Consider the following 25,600-nt stretch of genomic DNA (forward strand, 5'->3'; position numbering starts at 1 on the left):
AGATGGTTGAAGCAAGGACGGGTAGCCTGGGATGAATACAGAGAAATTGTCTGAGCAGCCAGGGACCAGGTTAGGTAAGCTAAAGACCAGATAGAGTTAAATCTCACCAGGGATGTCAAAGGTAACAAGAAAAGATTCTACAGGTACGTCATTGATAAATGGAAGACTAGGGAAAACATGAGCCCTCTCTGGAAGGAAACCAGAGGCCTGGTCACCTGTGATATGAAGAAGGCTGAGGTACTCAATGACTTTTTTGCCTCAGTCTTCATTGGCAAGGGCTCTAACCACACCACCCAAGTCGCAGAAGGCAAAAGCAGGGACTGGGAGAATGAGGTACTGCCCACTGTAGGAGAAGATCGGGTTCAAGACCATCTGAGGAACCTGGGACCTGATGAGATGCATTCGCGGGTCCTAAGGAAACTGGCAGATGAAGTTGTCAAGCAATTATCCATTATATTTGAGAAGTTGTGACAGTCCGGTGAAGTTCCCGCTGATTGGAAAAGGGGAAATATAACCCTCATTTTTAAAGAGGGGAAAAAAGGGAAGACCTGGGCAACTACAAGCCAGTCTCACCTCTGTGCCTGTCAAGATCATGGACAAGATCCTCCTGGAAATTATACTAAGGCACGTGGAAAATAAAGAAGTCATTGGTGACAGCCAACATGGCTTCACTGAAGGCAAATCATGTCTGACAAATTTGGTGGCCTTCTACTAAGGGGTTACAGCATTGGTAGATAAAGGAAGAGCAACTGACATGATCTACCTGGACTTGGCCAAAGCATTTGATACTGTCCCACGCGACATCCTTGCCTCTAAATTGGAGAGGCATGGATTTGATGGATGGACCACTTGGTGGATAAAGAATTGGCTGGATGGCCACAGTCACAAAGTTGCAGTCAGTGGCTCCATGTCCAAGTGGCGACCAGTGGTGAGTGGTGTTCCTCAAGGATTGGTGCAACATCTTTGTCGGCGACATAGACCAGCAGGATTGAATGCACTTTCAGCAAGTTTGCCCAAGACATCAAGCTGTGTGGTGAGGTCATCATGCTGGAGGGAAGAAATGCCATCCAGAAGGACCTGGACAGGCTTGAGAGGTGCAAACCTCATGAAGTTCAAAACGTCCAACTGCAAGGTCCTGCATGTGGGTCCCAGCAATGCCAAGCAGAAATACAGGTTGGGCACAGAATAGATTGTGAGCAGCTCTGCAGAGAAGGACTTGGGTGTGTTGCTGTGTGAGAAGCTCAACATGAGCCAGCAAGGTGCACTCACAGCCCAGAAAGCCAACTGTATCCTGGGCTGTAATAAAATAAGTGTGGCCAGCAGGTTGTGGGAGGTGATTCTAGCCCTATACTCAGGTCTGGCGAGACCCCACCTGGAGTACTGCATCCAGCTCTGAAGCTCCCAACATAAGAAGAACATGGATCCGTTGGAGCGAGTCCAGAGAAGGGACATGAAGATGATCAGAGGGCTGGAGCACCTCTCCTGTGAAGACAGGCTGAGAGAGTGGAGTTTTTCATCCTGGAGAAGAGTAGGCTCCAGGGAGACCTTACATCAGCTTTCCAGTACCTAAAAGAGGGCCTACAAGAAAGCTGGAGAAGGACTTTTTACAAGGGCGTGTAGTGATAGGATGAAGTGTAATGGCTTCAGACTGAAAGAGGATTAGGTTAGACAAATTTAGATTAGGTATAAGGATGAAATTCTTTACTGTGAGGATGGTGAAACACTGGAACAGGTTTCCCAGAGAAGCTATGGATGCCCCATCCCTGAAAGTGTTCAAGACCAGCTTTGATGCAGCTTTGAGTAACCTGGTCTAATGGAAGGGTCCTTCCCATGGCAGGGGAGTTGGAACTCAATGATTTTTGAGCTTCCTTTCAACCTAGACCATTCTATAATTCTATAATTCCTATTGTGGACAATCAAAAGGGAAGACTGGAATTAAATGTGTTGTAATGGACATTGACATAAGATAGATAAAATGTTTGAAGAAAAACTGATCTCCTGAAAGGATTGGTTTCACACATGAACGTGAAACCCAACTGAAAAAAGGTTTTATGTAACTCGTCATGACTAACTGACTTTGAAAATGTACAGCCACAGCCCTAAGGCTAAAAAGTCCCCTTCACAACCCACAGCCTTCAAATTATTGCAAGAAAATACCATTTCAAAAAGAAGGGCTGGAGCAGGCTGCTGCCTGCCTCCAGGTGCACCACAACTGGCTGGACCTGCCACTGGTACAGCATGATGCTGGGGGGCTAGATTTTCAGGGTCCTGCTCAAGGGAGAGCACCTGGTGCACTATGCATTTTCAGAAAGATTGTGAGAGCTTTAAAAAGTTTAAATATCTGAGGCCTCTGTCTAATTGGTTTGCAACTGCACAAAGGTTTGCACCTCTCTCTCTCTCTCTAGTTCTTGTTCCCCCCACAGTGATACGGTATTGGAAACCAGCCCATAATACCGACTATGGAAAGAGTAGGATGAGGAAAGGAGCACTAATGTGTTCGGCTGTTTGCTGTGTTAACAGGGTGAAGGTAGTCAAAATTGTTCTTCTGGCTTGTTTATTCCATGTAGATGAAAGAAATTCCCTCTGTATATCACGGTTTATCACACAGGATCCTCTTCATGATGAAAAAAGGGATTTGGATTAGTATGTTAAAATTTTCCATGGGTCAAATCTCCAATTCCGAAAAAGCACGTTGCACTCAAGAGAATTAGAGGGCTGTGCCTCCAGGTTTTGCTTTTACATATTTATAACTTCATCTCAGGGCAAGGTCCTTCAACTGCAGTGCATGGTAAAGGCATGACAGGAGACAAGGCCAATGCCATTATAATGTCTAATGAAAAAGTGTAAGTGTAGTGATGGTTGTTTTGAACACTGCACATGGTCTTCAGTTATTGCATCCCACCCTAAGCAGAACGTATCATTAATAATTTGTAGTAACACATGGCTTCTATAAATTAGAACTACATAATTAATCTCCTTGCAGCTCATGTTGTATCAGAGATGGATGTGCTTTTAGGAGGATATTTGCTCCTCCAAAGTGTCAAAGCATGTACTCCAGCATTTAGGGAGGATGCTTAGCCAAAGATAGTCTGCTTTCATCTCTAATAGCCTGATTAAGAGGAAAAGTATGGTCCCTACACAGGACATCAGATTTGTTATGCTGAATGGGTGCCATAGAGAACAGAATAGCAAGTAACTTACCACGTCAATTATCTGCAGCAAAGAAAGCTGGAGCTCAACTACAAGGGGTTGGGAGTCATTCATTACTGGTCGCTCAAGACGATTGTAGTTTCTCAGCAGTTCTCTGTACAAGCGTCTCTGGCTTTCACCCTGCTGAGAGACTAGGAGAAAAAAAAGAAGGCATCTGTTATTTGGGCTGGTCACACTGTCCCCATTGTTTGTATGTTTTTTTGAAAACCCCCTCTTAATTAGCTTTGGAATTTGAAAGCAGTTCCCAAAATAATCCCCAAAACTCTGCACATGGGTGTGACACATATATGCATACATGATTGATGACCTAATCTTAAAAAAAATGAACTACTAACCATCAGAAACTGCTGAACAGCCTTTGGGGCTCTGAGTAAATATTCCCCTGCCTTGGTGCCCCTCCTGTTGATGGTCAGTGGAGATTTAGTTGCAAAACCACTAGAGAGCTTCCTGGAATGCAGTCAGACTGCTTTTATTTGCTTGTTCTTATTTCCTAGAGACTGGCTGCTGTAGCCAGCACTGGCATTACTTGCATATAGTGTGTGTTTACCCAGTGTAATTAACAGATATTCTTATTTCTTGGAGCTGATGTATCAGGTCCTTTTCTGTGCTCAGGGGAAACAGTAACAAGCCTTCTTCATACCCTCTTCAGTTTTTTGTGGCAGTCTTTCTGGGTTTCAGGTTATTTCCCTTGCCTTTTTTCCTTCCGATGGCAGCACACTTTGTTAACATCTAATGAGGTGCTGGTACAAAGGCTAGAGTACTTGACAGGTATGTAAAATGATACTGAATTTTTGGTATTATATGCTTAACTCAGATTCCACTGGGAACAGCCTCAACACAGAAACTGTCATGCAAACACATGAGCATGTTAAAGACTAGCAGAATTTCAGTCTGTGCTTAAATTAAAAGATTCCCCAGTTCCCCTGCTTTGGGTAGGGTGTGTAGAGCCTTCATCTAACTTGCGTGACCAGGTTTCCTTGCCACAGCAACCGTGGATGAGGCACAGTAGCAATGATGGCTTGGGTGTTTTCCCACGGGAGGGTGTTTTCCCACGGGAAGGTGAGTACGTTGATGGAATGCACTGCCCAGGTACTTGTGTCCTCCAAAACAGTGTTGGTGTCCTGGTCAGTGGCAGCCTGAGTTCTACCTAAGAGCTGCATCTAACAGAGGGTCATGGGCTGCAGGTTCTCTGAGGGCAAACCAGTCCTGTCAGCATGAATGCATATTCCCTGAACTGTAGAAATCCAGTCCCTGGCAGGGAATCTGCACTCTAAATTATTATTACTTTGGACTGAAGTATTTTTTATCCACTGCAGCTCTCTGTTTCTATGTGTAAGTTTTTTTAACTCTTGAACAGAGCTCTGCACACGAAGATCAGGACTTCTCTCACAGTGGTTATGATTAATATCTTTTTAACAGTGCAAAAAAACCCCATAAAAACCAGTTCCCCATTCCCCACACTCTTACTGTGCTCAGCAAACCTTGCAATCCTGGAATAAGCTGCTCTCCAACACCGCAGCCATGCCTTCTAAAGCTAATAATAAATTTAGTTTATAGACAGTTTATAAGACTGTTTAATTAGTGTTGTCTTCAGTTTTCCTGATACTTAAGGGAGCTTTGCAGCTTTCCAGTATGGCAGTGCCTAGTAAACAAGGAGGAAGAGTATTTTTGTTTATTTTGGTAAGTTACACCAACAATTAATCTTCATGGGCCCTCTCTGCTCTTGTGTAATATATTACATGATCAAAGAGATCCAGAGGAGCAGATTCTGTAAGCACTGCTCCAATAGACCTTGCTGACATGTCAGTATTGGATGCTATGTTTTCACCATCAGCAAAGACAAGCTCTGGCCACAGTTTCTCTCCTTCACCTGCTTAAATAAACTTCCCTGCAAGGTAGTGATTTAGGCTGTCTGTTACAGACTTAGTCCTTGCTTTCCAGTGCCTCTGCAGACCCTGACTCCCTTGTAAGATCCTTATGTGGAAAGGAAACCACTGAAAAACACTATACTTTGTTCTATGGAAAGACGCTTTGTGTTTTGAGCAAATTTGCTGTCCTTTCACTCACATTCCCCCGCCCCCCTCATGCTCCTGTGTTCTAGGGAAGAAATGACTGCCTGCTCTATTGCTCTTATCTTGAGTACTTATGTAATATTTGCCTTTAACCTTCCTTTTAAACTGTCTGCCTCAGCTTTTACAAAGGAAAAGTGCCCTTCACCAGTCTCTGGAAGTTGGCTGGGCTGCTACAGTGCCCTGGTACCACTGCTGTCGTGGTGCATTAAAGCAGCTTCCCCCCTCCCTGCCCCAAGGGAGATCTGACTTGGTGAGATCTGAGCATAACCCTTTGCTGTGTGCTTCAGGAAGCTGTCTTTGCTCCTTTGCTGTCTTTGCAGTATATGTTCCAACCATGCTGAAGCCAGGCCCCTTTTCCTGTTAAACTTAATGAGCTGAAGTAGCCCAGTACTGCAACTTTGCACCTGGCTTTCCATCCCTTGTTCGATTCTCCCGTCTGTAATGTGATCCTATTATTTTGGGACCTCTTGTCTCTGAAACTGTTAACATAGCCTTAGCTGATATATTCTTACCCTGGTGAGTTGGCATTGGTGACAACACATTTGGTGCTGCATGGTTTTGTTTACAAAATTACATAGAACCAGAAGCAGTGGAGCCTTTGGGGTCTCCTGGCAAATGGCCATGGCAGCTGTTGTTACCACAAAGACCTGGGCAGTCTAATCACACTGACATCTCCATGCTACCGCTACTTTGGAGAAGGAACTGAGGTGGGTGACAAGTCAGACTTGTATTTTCATAGACTTCCCCTTTAAATCGTTATCTTCAAATACTTAATGTTTCGTACTCCGAAGAGATTTGTGCTTTTTTCCTCTCTGATGCTTTGCTAATGCATTGTGACATTACATCTCTCTGTGCTAAATGGAGTGTTTGCTGGTGATGGGGAAGTCTGCATCTCTCAGGAGCAGTGGTAGACTAAGATTTACCACTGCCTACCCCTCAGTCACAGAAACCTAACCAAAAGCAGTGGCACTATTTCATCTTTTAAACTAGGCTGGAAACTGGATGTCAATATTTAAGGTTGTCAGGTCAGTCTCCCAAAAGCAATGCCAGACTTACTTGTCTATGTGTGTTACAGGAAAGTACGAGTAACTGGCCAAGGTCATGAAGCTTTCTAGATAAAGGATTTCGACAAACAGAGAGCCTTTTATATCCCACTGCCTCAGACAGTGTCCCCTTAATTTCTGAATTATATTTGAAGCAGTAGGAAATCATACAATCTCATTAAAATTTGAGGGAAGACACATGTATGATGTTTAGCTCAAGTTCAGAAATACTTTTGACACCATCTCCAAGAACATCCTCATAGATATTTGTCTATGCCTTACAGATTAGAAAAGTGAACGGTGAGGTGGATTGCAGAGTGGCTGAACTGTGAAGCTCAGAGGTTTGTAGTCAGCAGCACAAAGTCCAGCTGAAGCAGCCACTGGTGGAGTACTCCAGGTGTGGATACTGGTGCCAATGCTTTTAACATCGTTATGAATGATGGAACAGAGTGCACCCTCAGCAAGTGTTCAGATGGTTTTCAGTGACTGATACAGCATGTGATTTTGCTGCCATTCAGAACGACCATGGAAAACTGAAGAAATGGCTAATAGGAACCTAATGAAGTTCAATGAAAGGAAGTGCTAAGTCCTGCACCTGAGGAGAAGCAACCCCAGGCAACAGGATATGCTGGGGGCCTACTGGCTGGAGACCAGGTTGGCAGAAAAGCCCTGGGGTCTTTATAGATATCAAGTTGACCATAAGCCAGCAATGCAGCCTTGCAGCAAAGGCCACCAAAATCTTGAGCTGCATCAGGCAGAGCCTCACCATGGAGTCAAGAAAGGTGATCCTTCTGCTCTACTCAGCACTGATGAGACACATCGGGACTGCTGGGTCCAGTTCTGGGCTCCTCAGTACAAAGGAGACATGGAGTTACTAGACAAAGGACTAGATTGGCCCTCAAGCTTTACTCTGAATAATCTGAAATGGTTCCCTAAACTGATCCTGAAGTTTGCAGGCAATTGGGAGGTACTGGGCAACCAATCCTCTGATGGTTTTTTGAAGAGCTCTGTGGACTTTTCATGATATTCATGGACTACAGTCAACTCTTAAATACCTCTCTGAAACTCCTCCCATGCTTCTGCATGTGCAAAGAAGTCTGCAAGAGTCCACTGATTGATCAACATGAGCTATAAACTGCTACCAATCTCTTGGGAATACATGCTATATTTGAATTTCGCCATTCTTTGTAGGATGGAATTGGTGAGAATTCACAGCAAGGTAACCCACGTAGGAGCTATTTCTCTATTGCAGAATGCTACCACCTGCTCTAACAGGAGATAAAAGAAAATGTGGGTTCCTCCAAATGCATTACTGTGCAACCAGGGAAATCCCCAGGTAGGGTGGTGCAGCATGGTATCCTCTGTCCCGGATCAGGGAGTCCTGTCATGTGAAGGAAGAACCTACAGCAACAAAACAGAAGATGGCAGCTTCCTTGTGGGCTTGTTTCTGAAACATATCTACAACTGTGTCCTTTATCTCCTTTGTTCTACTACAACATGCTTGTCTTGAATTATTTCAACAGGAAATAAAGCAAGTCATCTTGCTGTTAGCTTACAGTCTGAGCTTCTGAGTCTTTCCTTCCACACACATGGTCTGCATGTAAGACACCATCCTCTTTATTAAATGCAGACATGTTGTGATGTCACAGACAGGTTAGGACTCAAACATGGGACAATTGTATAGTAAAAAAAAATTTGCAGAGAACTCCTCAGAGCAAGCCTAGAAACAAGTCAATAACTTGGGCAAAGAGTGGATTCATAGCTAGGGGGAGAGAGGCACCTCTGATGAGGCTTTCCCAGATGGTGTCTCATGCTGACTGTGAGCCTTCATGGTATCTATAAAGGGGTTTGAATTCTCTGAGACACTGCAATTAAATTAGATTGAACTGCTACTGGCTGATGTCATCTCCAGTTCAGTAGTTCTGCATACCTAAGTTCAAGCTCAGCGTGAACTCCTCATGTCCTATTGACAGTGATGCAAGGAGAGCTGCCTCAATTGGCCTGCATGTTTTTATGGTGGTATAAGAGATGCTGATCTAGGTTTAACTCAGATATATGCTCTGGCTGGAAAGCTAAAAATAAAACAAATACCCCAAATCTCTGGGTAGGAACAAAAAAAGGAAAGAGAAAAATAAAGAAATGAAAAAGAAAAAGAAAAAGAAGAAGAAAAAGAAAAAGAAGAAGAAGAAGAAAAAGAAAAAGAAAAAGAAAAAGAAAAAGAAAAAGAAAAAGAAAAAGAAAAAGAAAAAGAAAAAGAAAAAGAAAAAGAAAAAGAAAAAGAAAAAGAAAAAGAAAAAGAAAAAGAAAAAGAAAAAGAAAAAGAAAAAGAAAAAGAAAAAGAAAAAGAAAAAGAAAAAGAAAAAGAAGGAAAAAATGAAAAAAACAAAGCTGTATATGGTTTCACTGGTTGCAATGATTTGTTCCTTTACAATTTTACTTGACCTCTTGAGGAGACATAGGCATAGAGCTGCAGGCTGACAACAAACCTTTTCCACCTTCTCTGTCCAGGTGGGGTCCTCTGGGCATAGATTGCCTCTTCCATTCCTGAGTGTCATCCCATCATCCCCACTGTGCCACTGTAATACTCCTTGTTTCTTCTGTTGGTTTGGGTTCAGATCTGGGGAGTTGTTTGTTGGGGCTGGAAGGTGTTCAAAGTTGTCTGGTAGGAATGGCTGTCAAAACTGCAGCCATGCAAGTCTAGCTGTGGCCAGACTACCCATATGCTATTCCCAGCAAGACCAGATGCTGCCTCCTTTACTAGGAGCTGTGCTGTCATGTCTGGTTTTGACTGGTCAATCCTCCTGCTCTGCTTTTTGCTTCCTGAGCTACAAGGCTTCCTCGGCACAAAGAATTGGAATGGCAACAGCACTTACCAAATGTGGCATGTTCTAATGCTTTGGTATCTATGAAAAAACATCCACCTTATTTTGTATATTACACAGATTTCTAAGAATGTATAGCATGTCACTGCCATATGTCACTTAATCCTCAGGGACACAGATGTGTCCCATCTGCTTTTGTTCTTACGTGCAGCATTGTTGCTTTTATCTGTGGCTGCAAATGCATTATTTCTTTCAATGTCCTTTGATTTTAAATGCATGCCGTCACACCTTCAGGGAAGAGTACTCACGTAATAAACAATGGAATCACATCAGCCACCTCATCCCTGTGTGTGTCTCTCTGTGTGTGATTGCATGTTGTGTATTTGAATACCTCTCTCATCTAAAACCTCTTTTTAATCTACTTCCCTTCTGGGTAATCTTTGACTCTAATCTTTGGCTCTCACTATGAGGATTTTTTCTGCATCTTACACACAAAACTCATTAGATACCCACAGGAATGTGAGAAATGCCATGTTTTCCTCTGCAAAAAGGGCCTAATCTTCCTGATATTGGTCATTTCTGGTTTTTTATAGCAGATAAAGAGCTCCTGACAGAGATGGGTATTAAAGGAAATATTTCATCTCAAAGACTTATGGCACATGTCAACATGCTAAAAAGAGAATATAGGCCATTATATAATGAAAGGATGGGATTATGTTTTTGTTCCTGCTGGCTTGGTGTAGATGTTTCAAAGGCTGAAATATGCGTGTAAGGTGAAGACACATTAAGATGTTAACAGTGGGATACCTCTCAAATGTATGATAGTTATCTAAACTGCTTAATTGCTCCAGGTCAGAAACATAACTGGCTACAGGCAGAAAGGGAAAAACCCTGTGTTTCTACTGTAATGCTAGTTTACATTAGCTCCATGCAATATAACTCTAATTCCTACAATTCTAGATGTGAAGGAAGCATGGGAGGAGGGAGTTGGAGCACTGGTGAAGAGTGGGATTCCCCGTGCTAGATGTTAGAGAGCTGTGGCTGTCTGGAGGTGACTCCTGCCAGCAATCCTGGGATTTGTGGGGACGAGCAGTAATGGAAGCCAATGGAAAGAAACAAAATGATATGACAACAGTGAGATAATAGCGATATGGTCATCAGTGTACTGGAGTTAGCTCCCAGACTCCCTGCTCCCACTGGCTTGCAGACCAGCTTGTCACATTCTTTCCCCTCTACATGTTTCAGCATTAAAACCAGTAAACCAAGGGAAAGCCCTTCTTGGTGAAAGCACTATGAACTTCACTAACCAAATAATGTCAATGAAGTAGCCACGGCAATCTGCACAGCATTCACAGATGGCTCTGAAAAGGGTCATAGGGAATCTGCACCTCCCCATTGAAAGCCCACTCAACACCAAGCCAGGCAAATGTGGGGAGCTCAGACCTGGGAAAGCCATACGTGAACGGACAGGTGTAATAATGAGTTCAGTGGAAACTGGCATGTCTGGCTAGGGCTGAGAAGATGATAGGCAGGAAGAATTTTATTTTCTTAAACCCAATGCAGATAATTGCAGTGATAGAGGCTGCAATCAAATCTTCAGCTTCCTGTGCAACACAGTGCTTCTGGCTCCGCTTCCCACCCTGAAAACATCACAAACTAATTACAAAGAAGCCCACATCAGGGTCAGCAGGACCCTAGAAGAGGAGGAAGATAAATTAACCTCCCAGGAAGAGAAAGAGAAGTCATTTGTCCCCAAGACATGAAGAGAGCAAAGGTAAAAAACCAAATGTAGTTCCCCCAAGTGTTATTGCTTAGTCACAGACATGCCTTTACTAGGCAGAGAAAACTTGTTCCTTTTTTTCATAGTCCAGAGGAGAGGTAGGGATCTTTCCTCAAAACCATTGCCTCAGTGTGTTGTTACTGAAGCAGTAGTGATATTGTTTAAATTCGCTGGGAAATGCAGAGACTAGGTTGGAGTAAGAGTGTTACAGATGGCAATATTGTGGAAACAAATCACCCAATGTGGCTAAAGATATTGCAGTGATTCTTTTTTCCTTCTTCTGCAGTGCTGGTCAGTGGCAATGGTTATGATCCCAGAGATCACTAGTTTCCTGAGTAATGAACTTTTGCCTTGCCAGCTGTAGTTGCATAGCAATGGTAAGCAGCAAAGGTACCAAGGATGCAATAGGTAAGGCTAGTAATTGCTCCTCCTGCCTTCCCACATCGCTCAAGCCTCAGCAACATGTTGCCTGTGAGCAAAGTGAGAGCTGCATTGGCTGTGAGGCACAGGCAAGGCACAAATGTCCAAAGTGAACATGGATCTGGGAATGCAGGGTCTTTCCAGTATTAGAAACTCAAATGCTAGATGATGTGACACATGGTATTAGAGCCCTGTTGAAGGGATGTGAGCTATTGGAATGGAAATTTTGACTGCATCTTGAATATCTGCTTATTTGTCCTCCTTTTCAGTGTTTAGTACCTGAACTGGGAAACATGAAGATACATTTTCCCAAATCTGAAATAGTTTGCCTCTTGGGAAGCAAAACTTACAGAGAACAGCTATAGATCAGACTCATCCCTGTTTTAAGCAGCACTAGTGAGCTTTCACTAGACCAGGCTAAACTTAGAGCCTGTCAGAAAGATTCTGTGCTGCTAGCTGGCTGGTAATAGTTTGGAGGTTTTGGCAGCAGAATTGGCTGGTATGAAGGGATAGGAGGTTTTGGCAGCAGAATTGGCTGCTATGGACTGATTTTTTTCTAAGGGAAAGAAGTCTGAGGCTTTGGTGGTCCAGGCCTTCAAACACAAAGGCAGCTGTAAAAAGAGGCATGAAAATTCTCAGCAGGGAGTCTGAATTTATTTCTCATTGAAGACAAAAGCTGTTTCTAATACTGTCTTGATGAGGTAAATGACTGACTGAGCAAATTAGACTTGCGACCAATCAAACAAAGTCTGTGGAGATCTGACCTAGAACACTTGAAATTTTAAGTGCTTTGTTTTGGCGGATTCAGCCCAAATTCGCTTATGTGCATATAAAGTGGCCAATCATGGTCTGTACAATAAAGTTTACAGCTGTTTTTTCCCAAGACTCTGAATGTTACAAGGCAACAGTGACAACTGAGCATTGTTTAGCCTTTATCTGGTTGTTTTCAGAATGCTGGATGTTGCCTTTTCCAGGACTTGAGTCCTGGTTTTGTTGCGATTGGTGGGGATATGAAATAGGTGGCTCTCCTTGGTGCACTCTGCTAGCCAAACCTGCACTGGCTGAGTCACTGATCCCGACTGATCTGCGGAGCCTGATTTAAAGCTTTGGTAACTTGAATCTAATGCTCCTGAATTATATCAGTGCAAACAAAACAAAATTAAAACAAGATGTGTGCCCCGTGTGTCCAGGTGGAGTATGACCATCATCTTGCATTATAGTAGCAATGCCTGCAGATGCAGGATGCTTGGTCTCTGAGAGAGACTAAAACTAGCCTGAAAAACAGAAAGTGACCTTGTGCTGTCTGGCCTGCCCTCTCCTATTCCCCAGCATACAGACTTCCTGAGTCTGCTAGAGCAGTTTGACCCAAAGGGAAAATTATTTGCCCACTAGGGAAGAGGCCTCCTCTGGAGAAAGATGTCTCCTTTCCTTACCCACAGACCTTTTCCCATTCAATCTATCCTTTCTCTATCATCCTGCCCTCTCTTTGTCATTGTCAGGCAACAGGTAACTAGATCTGATGATGGCAGGAGTGCTCATGGGCTTGGGCTGAGACACCAATCCAACAAATTTGAATTATAAAGTAAATGGAAATGAGGGACGCTAACATCTTTGGAGGCTACATTAGAAGGCTTAGACCCTGAAGGATACACTGCTGCAGAGAGTATGCTGCAGGATAGCTGTTTAGCTCTATTAGAAAGGCATGGTTTTTTGCTTAGAGCTCTTGATTGCCTGTCCAATTATCTTTTATGAACTGTGTGTGAAGCCTGAACAAGAATAGATCCAATTCAAAGTCACTGCCCACTTGAAACAGTGACAACTACAAACCATCTAACAACTGCTTATTTCATTTTTTATCTCCTCTTCCTGCTGTTACAACTGCTCAAGCTAGATAGTAGTTTGCTGATGGCTTTTGTAAAATGACACAATATTCAAGGGAATGTACTCTGTCATGACCTGCTCTGCCACTTTGCAGACTCAAGTTGAGAAAGTTCTTCAAAAGGAGAACAAGCTACTGAAAGCATTTTCCACATCATTATACGATGTCCTACTTTTGTTTTTTCCTCAAACCTACTGACTTAGAGGTGACAAAAACATTAAGCAGCACCGTCCTCTACAGCCAGCCTATATTCAACATCAGTTAGACCCGCTGCATGACACTCTGTGCTAATAAAGCCTCCCCAGGGCAGCACAAGACATACACTGACCCTTTGGAGTAGAGTGGAGGCCACTGAGACAATGGGCTGCTGGAGCACAGCATGTCTGATGATGATGATTCCTTTGATCAGCCTGGGGATGAGAAAACAAGGGGGAGCTCTTTTGGCTGCCTTCAGCTGCCATGAGGAAAGACTCTATGATGAAGAGCCAGACTCTTCTGGGAGGTGCACAGGGACAGCACTAACCAGATAGAAGTTGCATCATGTGGCATTGCCAGAGTATCAGGGGAGCCTTTTTTTCTCTGAAGGGTACTCATCATAGGGGAGACCACCATCCTTGGTGATCTTCCCAGCTTGACTGCCCAAGAAGCAACTTAATAGAGCTGTTCCTGCTCTGAGAAGAGGGGTTGCACTGAGCAACCTCTGGAGGTCCTTTCCAGCCAAGTTGTTCTATCAGTCTATGAATCTGTATAGATCAGATCCTCTCTCACCTCAGCTGCCACAGACATGTTTTCTTATTTATAACTTAAATTTCTCTCTTGGCATGGTGAAGATCTAAGTGGCCAGAGATTCTTTTCCATATAGCCACTGCTGAGCTTCAGGGAACACAGTGAACAGTCTTGTCAGCCCAATCTGCAAACTGGCTTTAGGCTGTTTGAGTCCTCAATGCAAAATGAGATCTCCTCAAGCCTACCCCTTCCCTGTAAATCCTTTTCCTGTTCAAATCTATGTTGCATTAAGGACAGAAATGAGGACTGTGATTTTCTCTGCAGTGTTCTGGAAGGCAGTAAGTACTGAAGGCATCAGTTTCTGGAAGATCATAAGAATGACAGACAGCCATTTCAGCACTCTGGTAGCCACAGTTTCTCCGACTGAGCAAAGCCAATTGATAGCAAGGCAGGACATAGTCACCTGCACCTCTCTGTTGACAGGCATAAGTACTCATACTGACTACAAGTTCTCTTCCCATTGCAATTTACTGACTTAATTGCACGCCCCAGGTGGGAAGACTATTATTTCCAAACACATCATCTAGTTTTGTTCTCAGCCTTGTTAACAGCTGCTTTGCTCAATGCAGAAAGTATTTGACCAGCAAAACTCTTTCTTCAAGCCATATTTGCTCAGGGGCATGTCCCCAAACAGCAATAAACTCCTGTCTTTTTCACTCCCACGGATGCTACTGATTGAGAGTGCTAGCCCTACCTATCTCAGGCAGATTTGCTCTCTTCCTTAATTCAATTATGCAGGATCTCTAGGCAGTAGGTGTTCTTGAACAACCATGTCAGCAATGATGCAAAGGGTTTTGATCTACTTTAATCCCAACATAGAGCTGGAGAGACTTTATATCTCCGTCCCTGCTTGTGACATATAAATAAAATTCTCCACTAATCGTTTGTTCAGATTGTACAGTGAAATTGAATGGTATTTGGGTATACATACATTCATTTGAAAATCACAGCCATTGTGTTCAGATGGAAATATTTCCTGTTTTGTGACTGATGTAACCCATTCTTAGACTCTGAGTTACTTCATCATACAGGTGTGAGCAGGGATGTTGCTGTTCACTGTTCTCACTGTTCTCCTCCACATGTCTTAGGAGAATAAACCAGAGGGGGAGAAAAAAAATCGGGAGCTGTCTTAAGGACGTGTATCCTGTGCCTGGAATGGGAACTTCTGCTCTGATACCATCAGAAGTCCCCCTGCACTGGAGCAAGGCTGAAGGCTCCCAAGGCACCATCTAGCATCATCCCAAACACCAGATGGATGCTATTTTCTTGTGCACTGTGTCTGCTTCTGGATCCCTCCCGACATGTAGAGCGCTATCCCAATAGGTGCATATAACAATAGGTGCTAGTGACGTCAGACCCCAGGGGCTTTTTTTGGACCTTCTGACTTTTTCTAGTGAGATTTGAGGGGAGTTAATATAGGAAGATTTAGCTGAGATCACTATCAGCAAATGCACGTGGAAATACCTCCAGCTTTCCTGTAGTCTGGCATCTCACAAGTTTGGGCCAGCTCCACAGTGGCAGCTGTGCCTATGATAATACAGAGCAGCCTTAGAGCTGTGCCAGTGAAAGCGCATAGAAGATTAGTGACGCACATGAAGTTCATTGAACTGAAAAGTCAATCTCAAGAGGCAAGCATGTTACTGTAGCACACAGTAACTCACAGGAAATAATCTCAGATTTGCCTAGGACTCTGCCTGCCTGTCTTAAATGTGTTGACACGTTTCTGCACTAATGCTCTTGATCACAGAGCAGAGTGACATGCATAAACAGACATGTGCTATGACAAGTACATTCAATCCTGTCTGATTCCATGCATGTGCGATGCCTTAGTATGTGCTCAACACCTAGAGTGACCAGACTCTGATGTCTGCGCCACCAGATACTACAGTAATGGTACGTATCTGGTAGTAATTTCCCATCTCTGCAAGATCCACGTGCAGCATCTTTTTAGCCAAGAGAAGAAGACTTAGAAGAAGACTTCTTTCTTCTAAGAAAAGACTTAGAAGCAAAGGTCTTCCTCGTATCTTTTCTATTTTAAACTTGCATCAGCTGCACTGTTATCGCTGAAATTGTGTATCACTCAATGGGGTGTTACAATACAGAGCATCATCATAGAGAACGTGGGGACCTAAGTTGAACACGACTTTCAGGCCTCAAATTAGAAGTATGAAAAATTCTAAACGATCTGACTTCAACACCTAGTTCTAGTCTAGTAACATTTATGAGATCTAAAGGTGGTGCTCCTTCACCAACTACCTAAATTATCAGTTACATTACATTGTACCCTATCAAGGTACAGGACTTGTCACATCTATTCAACGATGTCTCTTTGGAGTTAACCAGTTTGATTAACACAGCTCACTGCGGTTCCATCAGTCCTACTCAGCTGACGTCTGAATTAAGTACCAGCCTTTGTTCTTTCTGCTACAAGGATCTCATGTCACTTCAGTCTAACTAGCTCATATTAGAGCAATTGTAGCTTGGCAGGAGAATTTGGCCTTTTGAGACTGTTTCACCAATGTTACTGCTGCTGCAAAAACAGCACCTGCTTGCATGGAAGTGAACCAAGAACAGTATCTTTGTGAGGATTTTCTCCTAGAGATCACCAGTTGTGTTCTGATGTGATCACTCTAAATCAGCAAAGCTGTGAGAAAGCATGAAATGAGTGTAGTGTGGGAATTAAACTCTGTATTGTAAGTCAGCCAAAGAAAACCTGCAAAGGCTGAGTTACAGCTTTGTAATTTACATCTTTTAGCTGGTTAGCTCGCTTGCAGCATCCCCTGCCATAGGATTTGTCCCATACTGCTGAGCACTTAGCATTCTCACCAGAGCACAGAGGAGGGGCTCTGTCCTCAGCTTGCTTTTTCCTTTGTGGGGCTTTTCAAAGCCACACGGCCAGAGTATGATTGTGATGCCAGGCTGCACAGAGAAAACAAAACTAAGAGGCCTGACTCTGCTCTGTGCGGCATGTGTGGCACTTCAGTGACCTCACTTTAGAAAAAAAATGACATAAAACCACAGTAATTAGAACGCACAGGTTGGCTAGCAAAGTGCATGTTTAAATTCCCTTGGATGTCCAAGCGGGTGCCTGCGCACTGAGCTGAAGAAGGTAATGCTCCTCAGAGAGGCTAGGCTACTTAGGAGGAGAACTCCCTTGCAGGGTCACCTGCACCCTGGCTCTCAGTCTCTGTCAGGTTCAGAGAAAGGAGTGTGTCTGATCCCTCTCTTCCTACCCTGGAGCAGGGTTTTCAAGTCCCGCCACCTGAAGTTGTTGTGTAGCTGCTGGGACTCACAAGGTCCTTCCAGCCTCTGAGTGCTCCTTCAAGGATTGCACCTGGCCTGGAAGGGATCTCTGAATCTCTGAGAGATTTCATCTGGGATCCAGGGAGGCTGAGAACTAGTTTCCTGATTCTCCCTAGGGCCCATGTCCCAAGAACACATCACTAACTCCAGGCTCTTAAGAAAGGAGGCTGCAATGACCTAACACGAATGACATGTCTACCAGGGCTCCTAGCAGTAGTGCACGTAGACTTAAGTTGAATCAAAAAGTTGTGGAAAGGAGCGAAAAAAATGACCGAATTCCTCATGTTTTGTTTTGGTTTTTACTTAGTCCTTGTCACAACTTTCCTGTCAAACAGCCCTGCAGGAGTTTTTCAGTGGTTGAGAAATCGTTACGAATTCTGTTGAAACAACTCAGCACTATGTGACAGTAATGTTAGCTATGATGGACTTGCAGTGACTTCCATGTGGGTGCACTGAGGAATCCTGGGAGAGTTCATTTGGAGCTTACTGTTGAAACACTCTGCTAGTAATAATATGCTAAGATCATCTTGACTTCTTTTCTTTTCTGCCACGACTGCACAATTCCTGGGGCTTTTATTTTCTTTTTTCCCCCCCTCATTTTCTTTAAAAAGAAAAAAAATATCCAAAAAGCAGAGATGAAATACAGACCACCTTAATCAAAGATTAATTTTATTCTGCTTTAGCAGTTGTCTGTAAAAGTGCATACTTGTAAACTGCTGGTAAAAGCACCTAACAAAAAATCCTCCAAATTATTTATAAAAGCAGTTTGTGTCTTCATGGGCTAATCAGAAAAACTAAGCATCCCCCTTGATGAATCAGTGATTACTCAGTATTTAAAAGGCAGTATTTACATGATACACAACTGCTCAAAATGGGACGCACACGAAGTGAGTTATATCATAACTAGCTGACATCACCTGCCTGTTAGTTCAGCTCCTGAAGTCGCACAGAAATGTCTTACAAACAAAGATATCAAGGTTCTTAATTTAGCAAGGTGAGGAAACCTAATACTCAACTGCAATACCATTGCTACATTAGGCAGCTGAAATGTGGAGCTATAGTAATGAAATTCATGGATATTTTGCAGATTCCGATAAACTAATGAGGAATTATCTGTGTGGCATGAATAGTCCAGTGCAACATTGCATATACATAGGTTTCCCATGCCCCTGTGCTTCTGAAATATGCTGAACACTTTCTCAGCTTTAAAAAGACAATCCTTCTTCTCTGTGCATAAATCATGAGTAACATGACATGGTCCCTCACACCTGCAATACTCAGTTTTACACTTGCTGCGGGAATGTATGTTTCAGCTTTTAGGGAGAAATAAAAGCACATTTTGTGTAGAATCCTGAACATCTTCCAGGACTGTGGCTATTTCAACCTCTCTTCTCATTTAGATAGGTTTTGTTAGCCTTGCAATCCTCCATGTTTTAGAAGAATCACTCAGTTCCTGCTTTTGTTCATAGCATGCTGAAACTTCAGAAGATAGCTTGGTCAGAGGTGACACTCTAGACTTCAGAAGCCCGTTATTATTTTTATTAATGTTTCCAACTTATACCCATCACAGTCTGGAAGGCTCTTTATTAAACATACTAAAAGTTAGAAGAGGAAAACAAACAAGAAATAGTAAATTTATGCATTTATGCAGCTATAAATATATATATATGATGCATAGAAAGTAAACAGTTAAGAATTTTGTTCTCGTCATTTTTCTCTGTAGAACACCACCATTTCACCCTCACACCTACAGGGTTCTCACAGCCATCCTGTCCAGCCTGGACTAATAACTTCCCATTTACCAAAAAACCATGGATAGGTTAAATTTTTAAAAGAGAGCAAGAACATATTCCTTTCTTAAACACAAACTTGTCAATTCATTTCTGAAAGTGAAAATGACTCATTAAAAACAAAAAAAACCCACACACCTTTTCCTTTCTTAAAAGAAGGCATCCAGCACTGTAAAATCCATAAACTTATTCAAACTGATTACAAAACTCATTGGGACCAGCAGTGGACTCTAACAAAGTTTAAGGTACAAACAGATACAAGTCCTTCTAAAAATACAGTTGGGGTAGGAAAAAATTAAAGAAAAACAAACAAACAAACAACTGGACAAACACAGATGAGCTTACCTTTAAAGAAAGACAGGAACAAGTATGCCCAGAGACATAGTCCAGAATAAACAAATCCCAAGTACTTTTCTGTGAGCATTGTCAAAATAGGCTGGCTATCTGGCTTCCTGAGCAGAGGGTGAAAGAGGATGAAGTCTTGGAGACAGCCTGCAATGACTGATGGATTTGGCAGTTACAGTAATAAGGCATCAAACCAGCTTCCCACCAGGAGAGAGAAGTTCATTTGCTCATGTGCTTCTCCAGTCCCCAGGAGCCAAATCAGCTCAGTGCTGGGTCAGTAAATCCAAAAACAAAGGGGCTGGTTACTTTCCTTGGGACTCAGATTCCCAGGCACTCTGAGCCTTTTCTTGGTCAGCAGCAAATGCTAGCAATGCCAACATACAGCTGTGTGCGTACAGCAAGGAGGGGGAGCATGCTGCCTGGGAGATGCTTTCCACATCCACACAGATTGTACCTACCTCGAGACAGCACGTCTGCAGCACTTCCAGTGCTTGCACTCGAGTGCCTCTAGAGCTGTTTCCCAGCAAAAGGAGTTTGTGTCCCTCTCTGCTCTCTCTCAGCTGCCAGTGCAACTTGCAGCAAGCACCTGTGGCACGGTCCCTCTGCCATACACCTGCCCTTTCTCCCAGCAGAGGTGGCTGGGCAGATTCAATAGTGCAGAAGCCAGGGAAGGTGAAACTAGCTAGTCTCCTCTCCTTTTTGATGCACTCGTTCCTGGAATCACTTCCACCAGAGGCAGAGAACTGCCCTGAGTGCCGTCTTCCCCAGCTGCCCACTGCTGCTGGCTCCCCACCGTGGAATTTTACAGAGCCTGGCGCTCCTGGGACAGCTCCTCTACCTCCCCTCTCTGTTTTATTCACCAGCCAGGCAAAGGCACAGCAAAGCAAAGGCTTGAATACTTTGCATTACATTCATCATTTGGGTCTTTTTTTACTCTTTTGCCTGTTCTGCACACTCAACCACTTCTCTTTCACTGAAAACAGGTGTGGGACTTTGCGCTTCCTCGTGTTGAACTTCTTGGAGCTCCTGCCTTGGCAGGGTATGACCCTGGGGTGATGCAGAGAGCAGCACCAAGTTGTGACTGTGCAGGAGGGATTTGGGTGCTTTGGTAGCGAGGCTGCACCAGGCAGTGCAGGCTGGTAGGAGAGCAGAGCCCTGGGACGTAGGGGCAGAGGGTGCGGGGAGGAGGAGGAGAGGCCTGCAGTGATGAGTGACAGGGCACAGGCTGGCCCTGGAGGGCTCCCAGCTGAAACATCTGCCTCAGGACCAGTTGCAGAGATGCAGACCTGGAGCTGGGCAGCACTTGCCTGCAGGGGGAACAATGAAATAGTACCTGTTACATGTAGAAGAACCTGTCAACATCAAAATCCCATCCCTCCTAGCCAGGGGCTGCATTGCTGCACCCCCTCTCCCATCAGGCTGATGGCTCTAGGGCTCAGCAGACATGGGAGGAAATAGTGGTGGTGGCACCAGGAAAAGGGCGGGGGGGAAGCAGCACAGGTGGAAGCAGCAATGCCACTGACATTGTTAGTAATACTGAGACTTTTTCTGCAGTTTTCATGCTTTCATTTTCTTTTATTAAATGCTAAACAGATGGGGGGGGGGCGGGGAGAGGGGAGGAAGGGGCAGGACCACAAGGGGCTGGTGTGTGCCCCAGCTGTGGCCTGGCACTAGTTTAGCTGGCCCCTGAGGTGCCCTGCCAGTGTCACTGATGATGAGGTGGCTTCCTGAGGGACTAGGAAGGATCCTTGGGGCTGCTGGCCCCCCTCTTTGGGGCTTGTCAGGGCCCTCCAGGTGGTGAGTGTTCGTTGCCCCAGTCACCCGTGGAGTGCCTTAGTACAGCATCCTCTGTGTCCTCCTGGGCCACTTCTTGCTCCACTCAAGTGGGAATGCAGGAAGAGGAATGGCTGCCAGAACCCCCACAAAGGGCTGGGATGGAGGCAGGAGACTCCCCCTTGTGAAGCAGCAGGGCCAGGGGCAGTCACAGGGCTGTCCACCCACTCCCTGGCAGCATGGATGTCCCCCAGGCCCATCCGATGTCAGGGGTCCCTGGTGCACTGGCACACGATGGTGACAATCAGCTGGTGGACAAAGCTCACGTGCCTGCCCAGGGAGGTCTGCAGCCACTGGATCAGAGCCTCCTCACCCAGGTCAAAGTATCACAGGCTGGATTTGACGAGGCTTTTCACTGCTGCTGGTTCCTGGGCCTCCTCAAAGAGCTGCCCTAGCTCCTGCTGCAGCCAGGGCAGCAGGGGCTGGAAGAAGGCAGGGTAGATGCAGAAGAGGGATGCCCAGACGTAGGCATGGAAGCCCCCCTCTGGAGCCCAGGCCAGTAGGCCTGCAGCTGCAGGCTGGGTGCTGCAGGGTGATAAAGGCTGTAGACAGCTGGGTGTCCAGAAGCTCCCTCTGTCAGGTGGATGACAACTGATGGTGCTGCAGGTAGTGGGATGACATGCTCCTCAAAGTCATCCTCCACCTGCACCGAGTGCAAGGTGGTCCTCACCCTCCTTTCGCAGAGGGGGCACTCGGGCTTGCTCTCAGCCCACCACAGGATGCAGGTGTAACAGAACTGGTGGAGGCATGGCACCACGTAACTGGCCTCCTCCCAGCTGCCCAGGCATACTGGACAGCGGTTCTCCAGCTCTGTGGCCATGCTTTCCATGTGCTGAGGTGGGCTCAGGGGAGCTGGGGACATTGAGCTGCTCCCTCTCACTGCTGCTGCAGCTCTGGGTGTTGCTCTAGAAAAGGAAGAGAGGCCACAGTTGTTGACTGGCCCTGGGGTGGCGTGGAAGAAATGCCCAGGTCACTCAAGAAGGAAACCCTCCCAGCTCCCCAGGGTGAGGCTTCCCCTCCCAGCTCAACTCTGCTGCTGTGAGCACGCCTCCTGGTTGCCCCGGCTGCCTGAACCAGGCAGGGCCAGGGAAAATGCTCCAATGGCTCTGGGGTCAAGCACTGAGAGCTGCACTCAACAACTCCCCGGGCACGACTTCAGCACCAACAGCATCACACTAGACTCCAAACCTCACATACCCACTCAGCTGGAGTGCAGGCACAAGACAGCTGGGTGAGACTCAGCACACGGATAAGTAGCGAGGAGTGTGTGGTCACAATCCATCATTCTGGGACATCACAGTCCATTGCTTGAAGTTGTCACAGTCCATCCCTTGGTGACATCAAAACCCATCACTTGGTGACATCACTGTCCATTGTGCAGAGACATCACAATGGGCCAAGCTTGCCTGCTGCCTCCCCCTGGCAGTGCTGCAGCCCCAACATGCAGGCCTGAAGTTACCACAACACTACTGCCCCTTCCATCCTCCCATCATTTGTTTTGTGCTCAGCATTGGTGCTTCATGCCACCAAGACCTCAGCCTTGTCTTCCCAGGGCCCTGTCAGGTCATTCTGGATGTAGAAGATGTCTCCAGTCACATGCAACAATAAGGTTCACTCGATAACACCTCGTGCCTCCCTTGGGGGCTGCGGGACAAAGTCCCACAGGCTCTTCCCACATCCCAGAGCTGCTGGCGAGCCCTATGGGCTCCCCTGATTCCTCCCATGGGAGATCAAAGGCAGCACTTGGCTTGCTTTCAGGGATTTACTTCTACTTGTAGAGCCATCAAACCAATGCCTCCAGCCCCAAGCTCTGGGTGTCTATTTGCTGAAGGTGGTTGCATCCCTCACCTCCCCGTGGAGACACCACAGGACGCAGTGAGCACCAGATGGGTTTTTGTGTTCAGTTCCTGCCGCCCCTTGGGCCAGGGCTGACATAGTGCTTGGGCCCCAGCTCAGATGTGGGGCTGGATGGGGCCCAGCATCCCCCAGTAGGAGTCTGCAGGGTGATGGGGTGAACACTGATAATAATAATAATACTGATAGACCTTGGACTGCCCAGTTCTCTGAGTTGGAGGACCATGACTGTGGGAACAGTGACTTTCTATTTGTGGACACTGAAATTGTAAGGGACCAAATGTATCCATTGAATGTTCATAAATCCATGGGGCCAGATGGGACTCATCAGGGAGTACAGAAGGAGCTGGTGGATGTTACAGCAGGACCCCTTTCAATCATCTACCAAATGTCTTGGGAGTCCGGCGAGGTCTCTGCTGACTGGAAGCTAGCCTATGTTATTCCAATTTACAAGAGGAGAATAAGGGAAGAGCCAAGAAACTACAGAGCTGGTAGTGTAACTTCATTTCCTGGAAAAATTATGGAAAAGATCATACTGGGTGCTGTTGAAAGGCATTTCAATGACAGTGCAATTGTCAGGCACAGTCAACATGGGTTCACGAAGGGAAAGTCCTGTTTAGTTAATTTGATATCCTTCTACAATAACGTCACCCACCGAGGGGATGAAGGGAAGGCAACGGATGTAGGGTTTTTTTACTTCAATAAGGTTTTTGCTACTGTCCCTCACAGCATCCTTCCAGACAAGTTGTCCACCTGTGAGATGAGCAGATACATGATGTGCTGGGTGAAAAACTGGCTGAACAGCAGGGCTCAAAGAGCAGTAGTGAAAGAGGTTACATCTGGCTGGTGACCAGTGACCAGTGGTGCTCCTCAGGGCTCAGTTCTAGGGCCAGTCCTGTTCAATATTTTTATCAATGATTTGGAGGCAGGAGTTGAATGCACCATTAGCAAGTTTCCTGATGACACTAAACTGGGAGGTGCAGTTGACTCTCTTGAGGGACAAGATGCCTTGCAGAGGGATCTGGATTGGAGCACTAGGCAATAATTAACGGGATGAAATTTAACAAGTTCAAACGCCAGGTTCTGCACCTGGGACAGAGGAACACTGGACAGAAGTATAAATTGAGAGAGGAGTAGCTGGAGAGAAGCTCTGCAGAAAGGGATCTAGGGGAGCAGGTCAACAGGAGGCTCAATATGAGCCAGCAGTGCCCTGGCAGCCAAAAGGGCAAACCACATCCTGGGGTGCATCAAACACAGCATAACCAGCCAGTCAAAAGAGGTGACTATCCCGCTGTATTTAGCATTGGTGTGGCCTCACCTTGAATACTGTATGCAGTTCTGGGCCCCACAATTTAAGAAGGATGTTAAGGTACTTAAATGTGTCCAGAGGAAGGCAGCAAAGCTGGTGAAAGCGATGGCATGTCCTGTGAGGAGCAACTAGACATGTTTGCCTTGTCTAGTTTGGAGAAAAGGAGTCTGAGGGTCAACCTCATTGCTCTCTCCAGCTTCCTGAGGAGGGGAAGTGGAGAGGGGGCTGCTGATCTCTTCTCCCTGAGATCCAGCGACAGGATCGCTGGAACCATCCTGGGATCCAGCCACAGGATGGTTCAAAACTGCACTAGGGGAGGTTCAGACTTGACATTAGGAAACACTTCACCGAGAGGCTGGAAAAATACTGAAAAAGGCTTCCTAGGGACGTGGTCAATGCCCCACGCCTGTCAGTGTTTAAGAGACACTTGGACAATGTTGTTTCCAACGTTGTCAGTCTTTTCCAACTGAACTATTCTATTCTATTCTACTCTGCTCATTGGTATGATCTCCCATGGGGGGTCAAAGACAGCATTTGGCTTGTTCTTGGGGCTTTCTCCTATCTTTCTCCCCTAGCCAGCGCAGGCAGGGGTGATCCCATCTGCTTAGCACCCATCAGGCCTCATCTAGGCCCTATGTGCTCTTTGGAGTCTCGCACAGGAGAGACATCAGTAAACCAGAGGAGGTCAGGGGAGGCCACTGAGATGGTGGGGCTGGAGCACTTGTCCTTTGAGGAGGGGAAAATGCTTCAGCATGGAGCAGAAAAGGCTTAAGGGCACCTAAAAGCATGCCCTGGTGCCCGTGGGGAAGAAACCAAGAGGATGGGGACAGAGTCTTCCCAGCAGCGCCTGGCTGAAAGGTGAGAGCCAGTGACATCAGCTGAATCTAGAGATGTTCAGGGTGGAGATAAGGGGCGGGGAAATCACTGTGAGGACCATCAAGTTGTGCACTGGGTTGCCCAAAAAGGCAATGGGATCCCCTGAAACCCTGGAGGTCCTGAAGACCTGAGTAGGCATAACTCAGACCACTACTCTCACAACCCTGTGAAGGGGTGCCCTGTGGAGTCCAGGAAGAGAAAGCACTGTCAGTGGGAAATGTAGGAAAGTTTTCCAAATGTGCAACAACTTCTAGATACTGCAATTCAGAAAACCACAT

General features: G+C 45.5%; 1 protein-coding gene across 1 annotated transcript in view; it reads right to left on the reverse strand.

Moving 5' to 3' along the window:
• LOC141477177 (neuronal acetylcholine receptor subunit alpha-7-like) overlaps positions 1-19,529 on the reverse strand; it is a 62,333-nt gene extending 42,804 nt beyond the window's left edge. Inside the window, exons 1-2 of the mRNA XM_074166265.1 lie at positions 19,451-19,529; positions 3,202-3,341 (exon numbers count right to left, since the gene is read on the reverse strand). Coding sequence (XP_074022366.1) covers positions 3,202-3,341; positions 19,451-19,529 — 219 coding nt within the window. The remainder of the gene's footprint in view (positions 1-3,201; positions 3,342-19,450) is intronic.
• Between the last annotated feature and the right edge of the window lie 6,071 nt (positions 19,530-25,600).

Source organism: Numenius arquata, chromosome Z, assembly GCF_964106895.1.
Source record: "Numenius arquata chromosome Z, bNumArq3.hap1.1, whole genome shotgun sequence".
NCBI lineage: Eukaryota > Metazoa > Chordata > Aves > Charadriiformes > Scolopacidae > Numenius > Numenius arquata.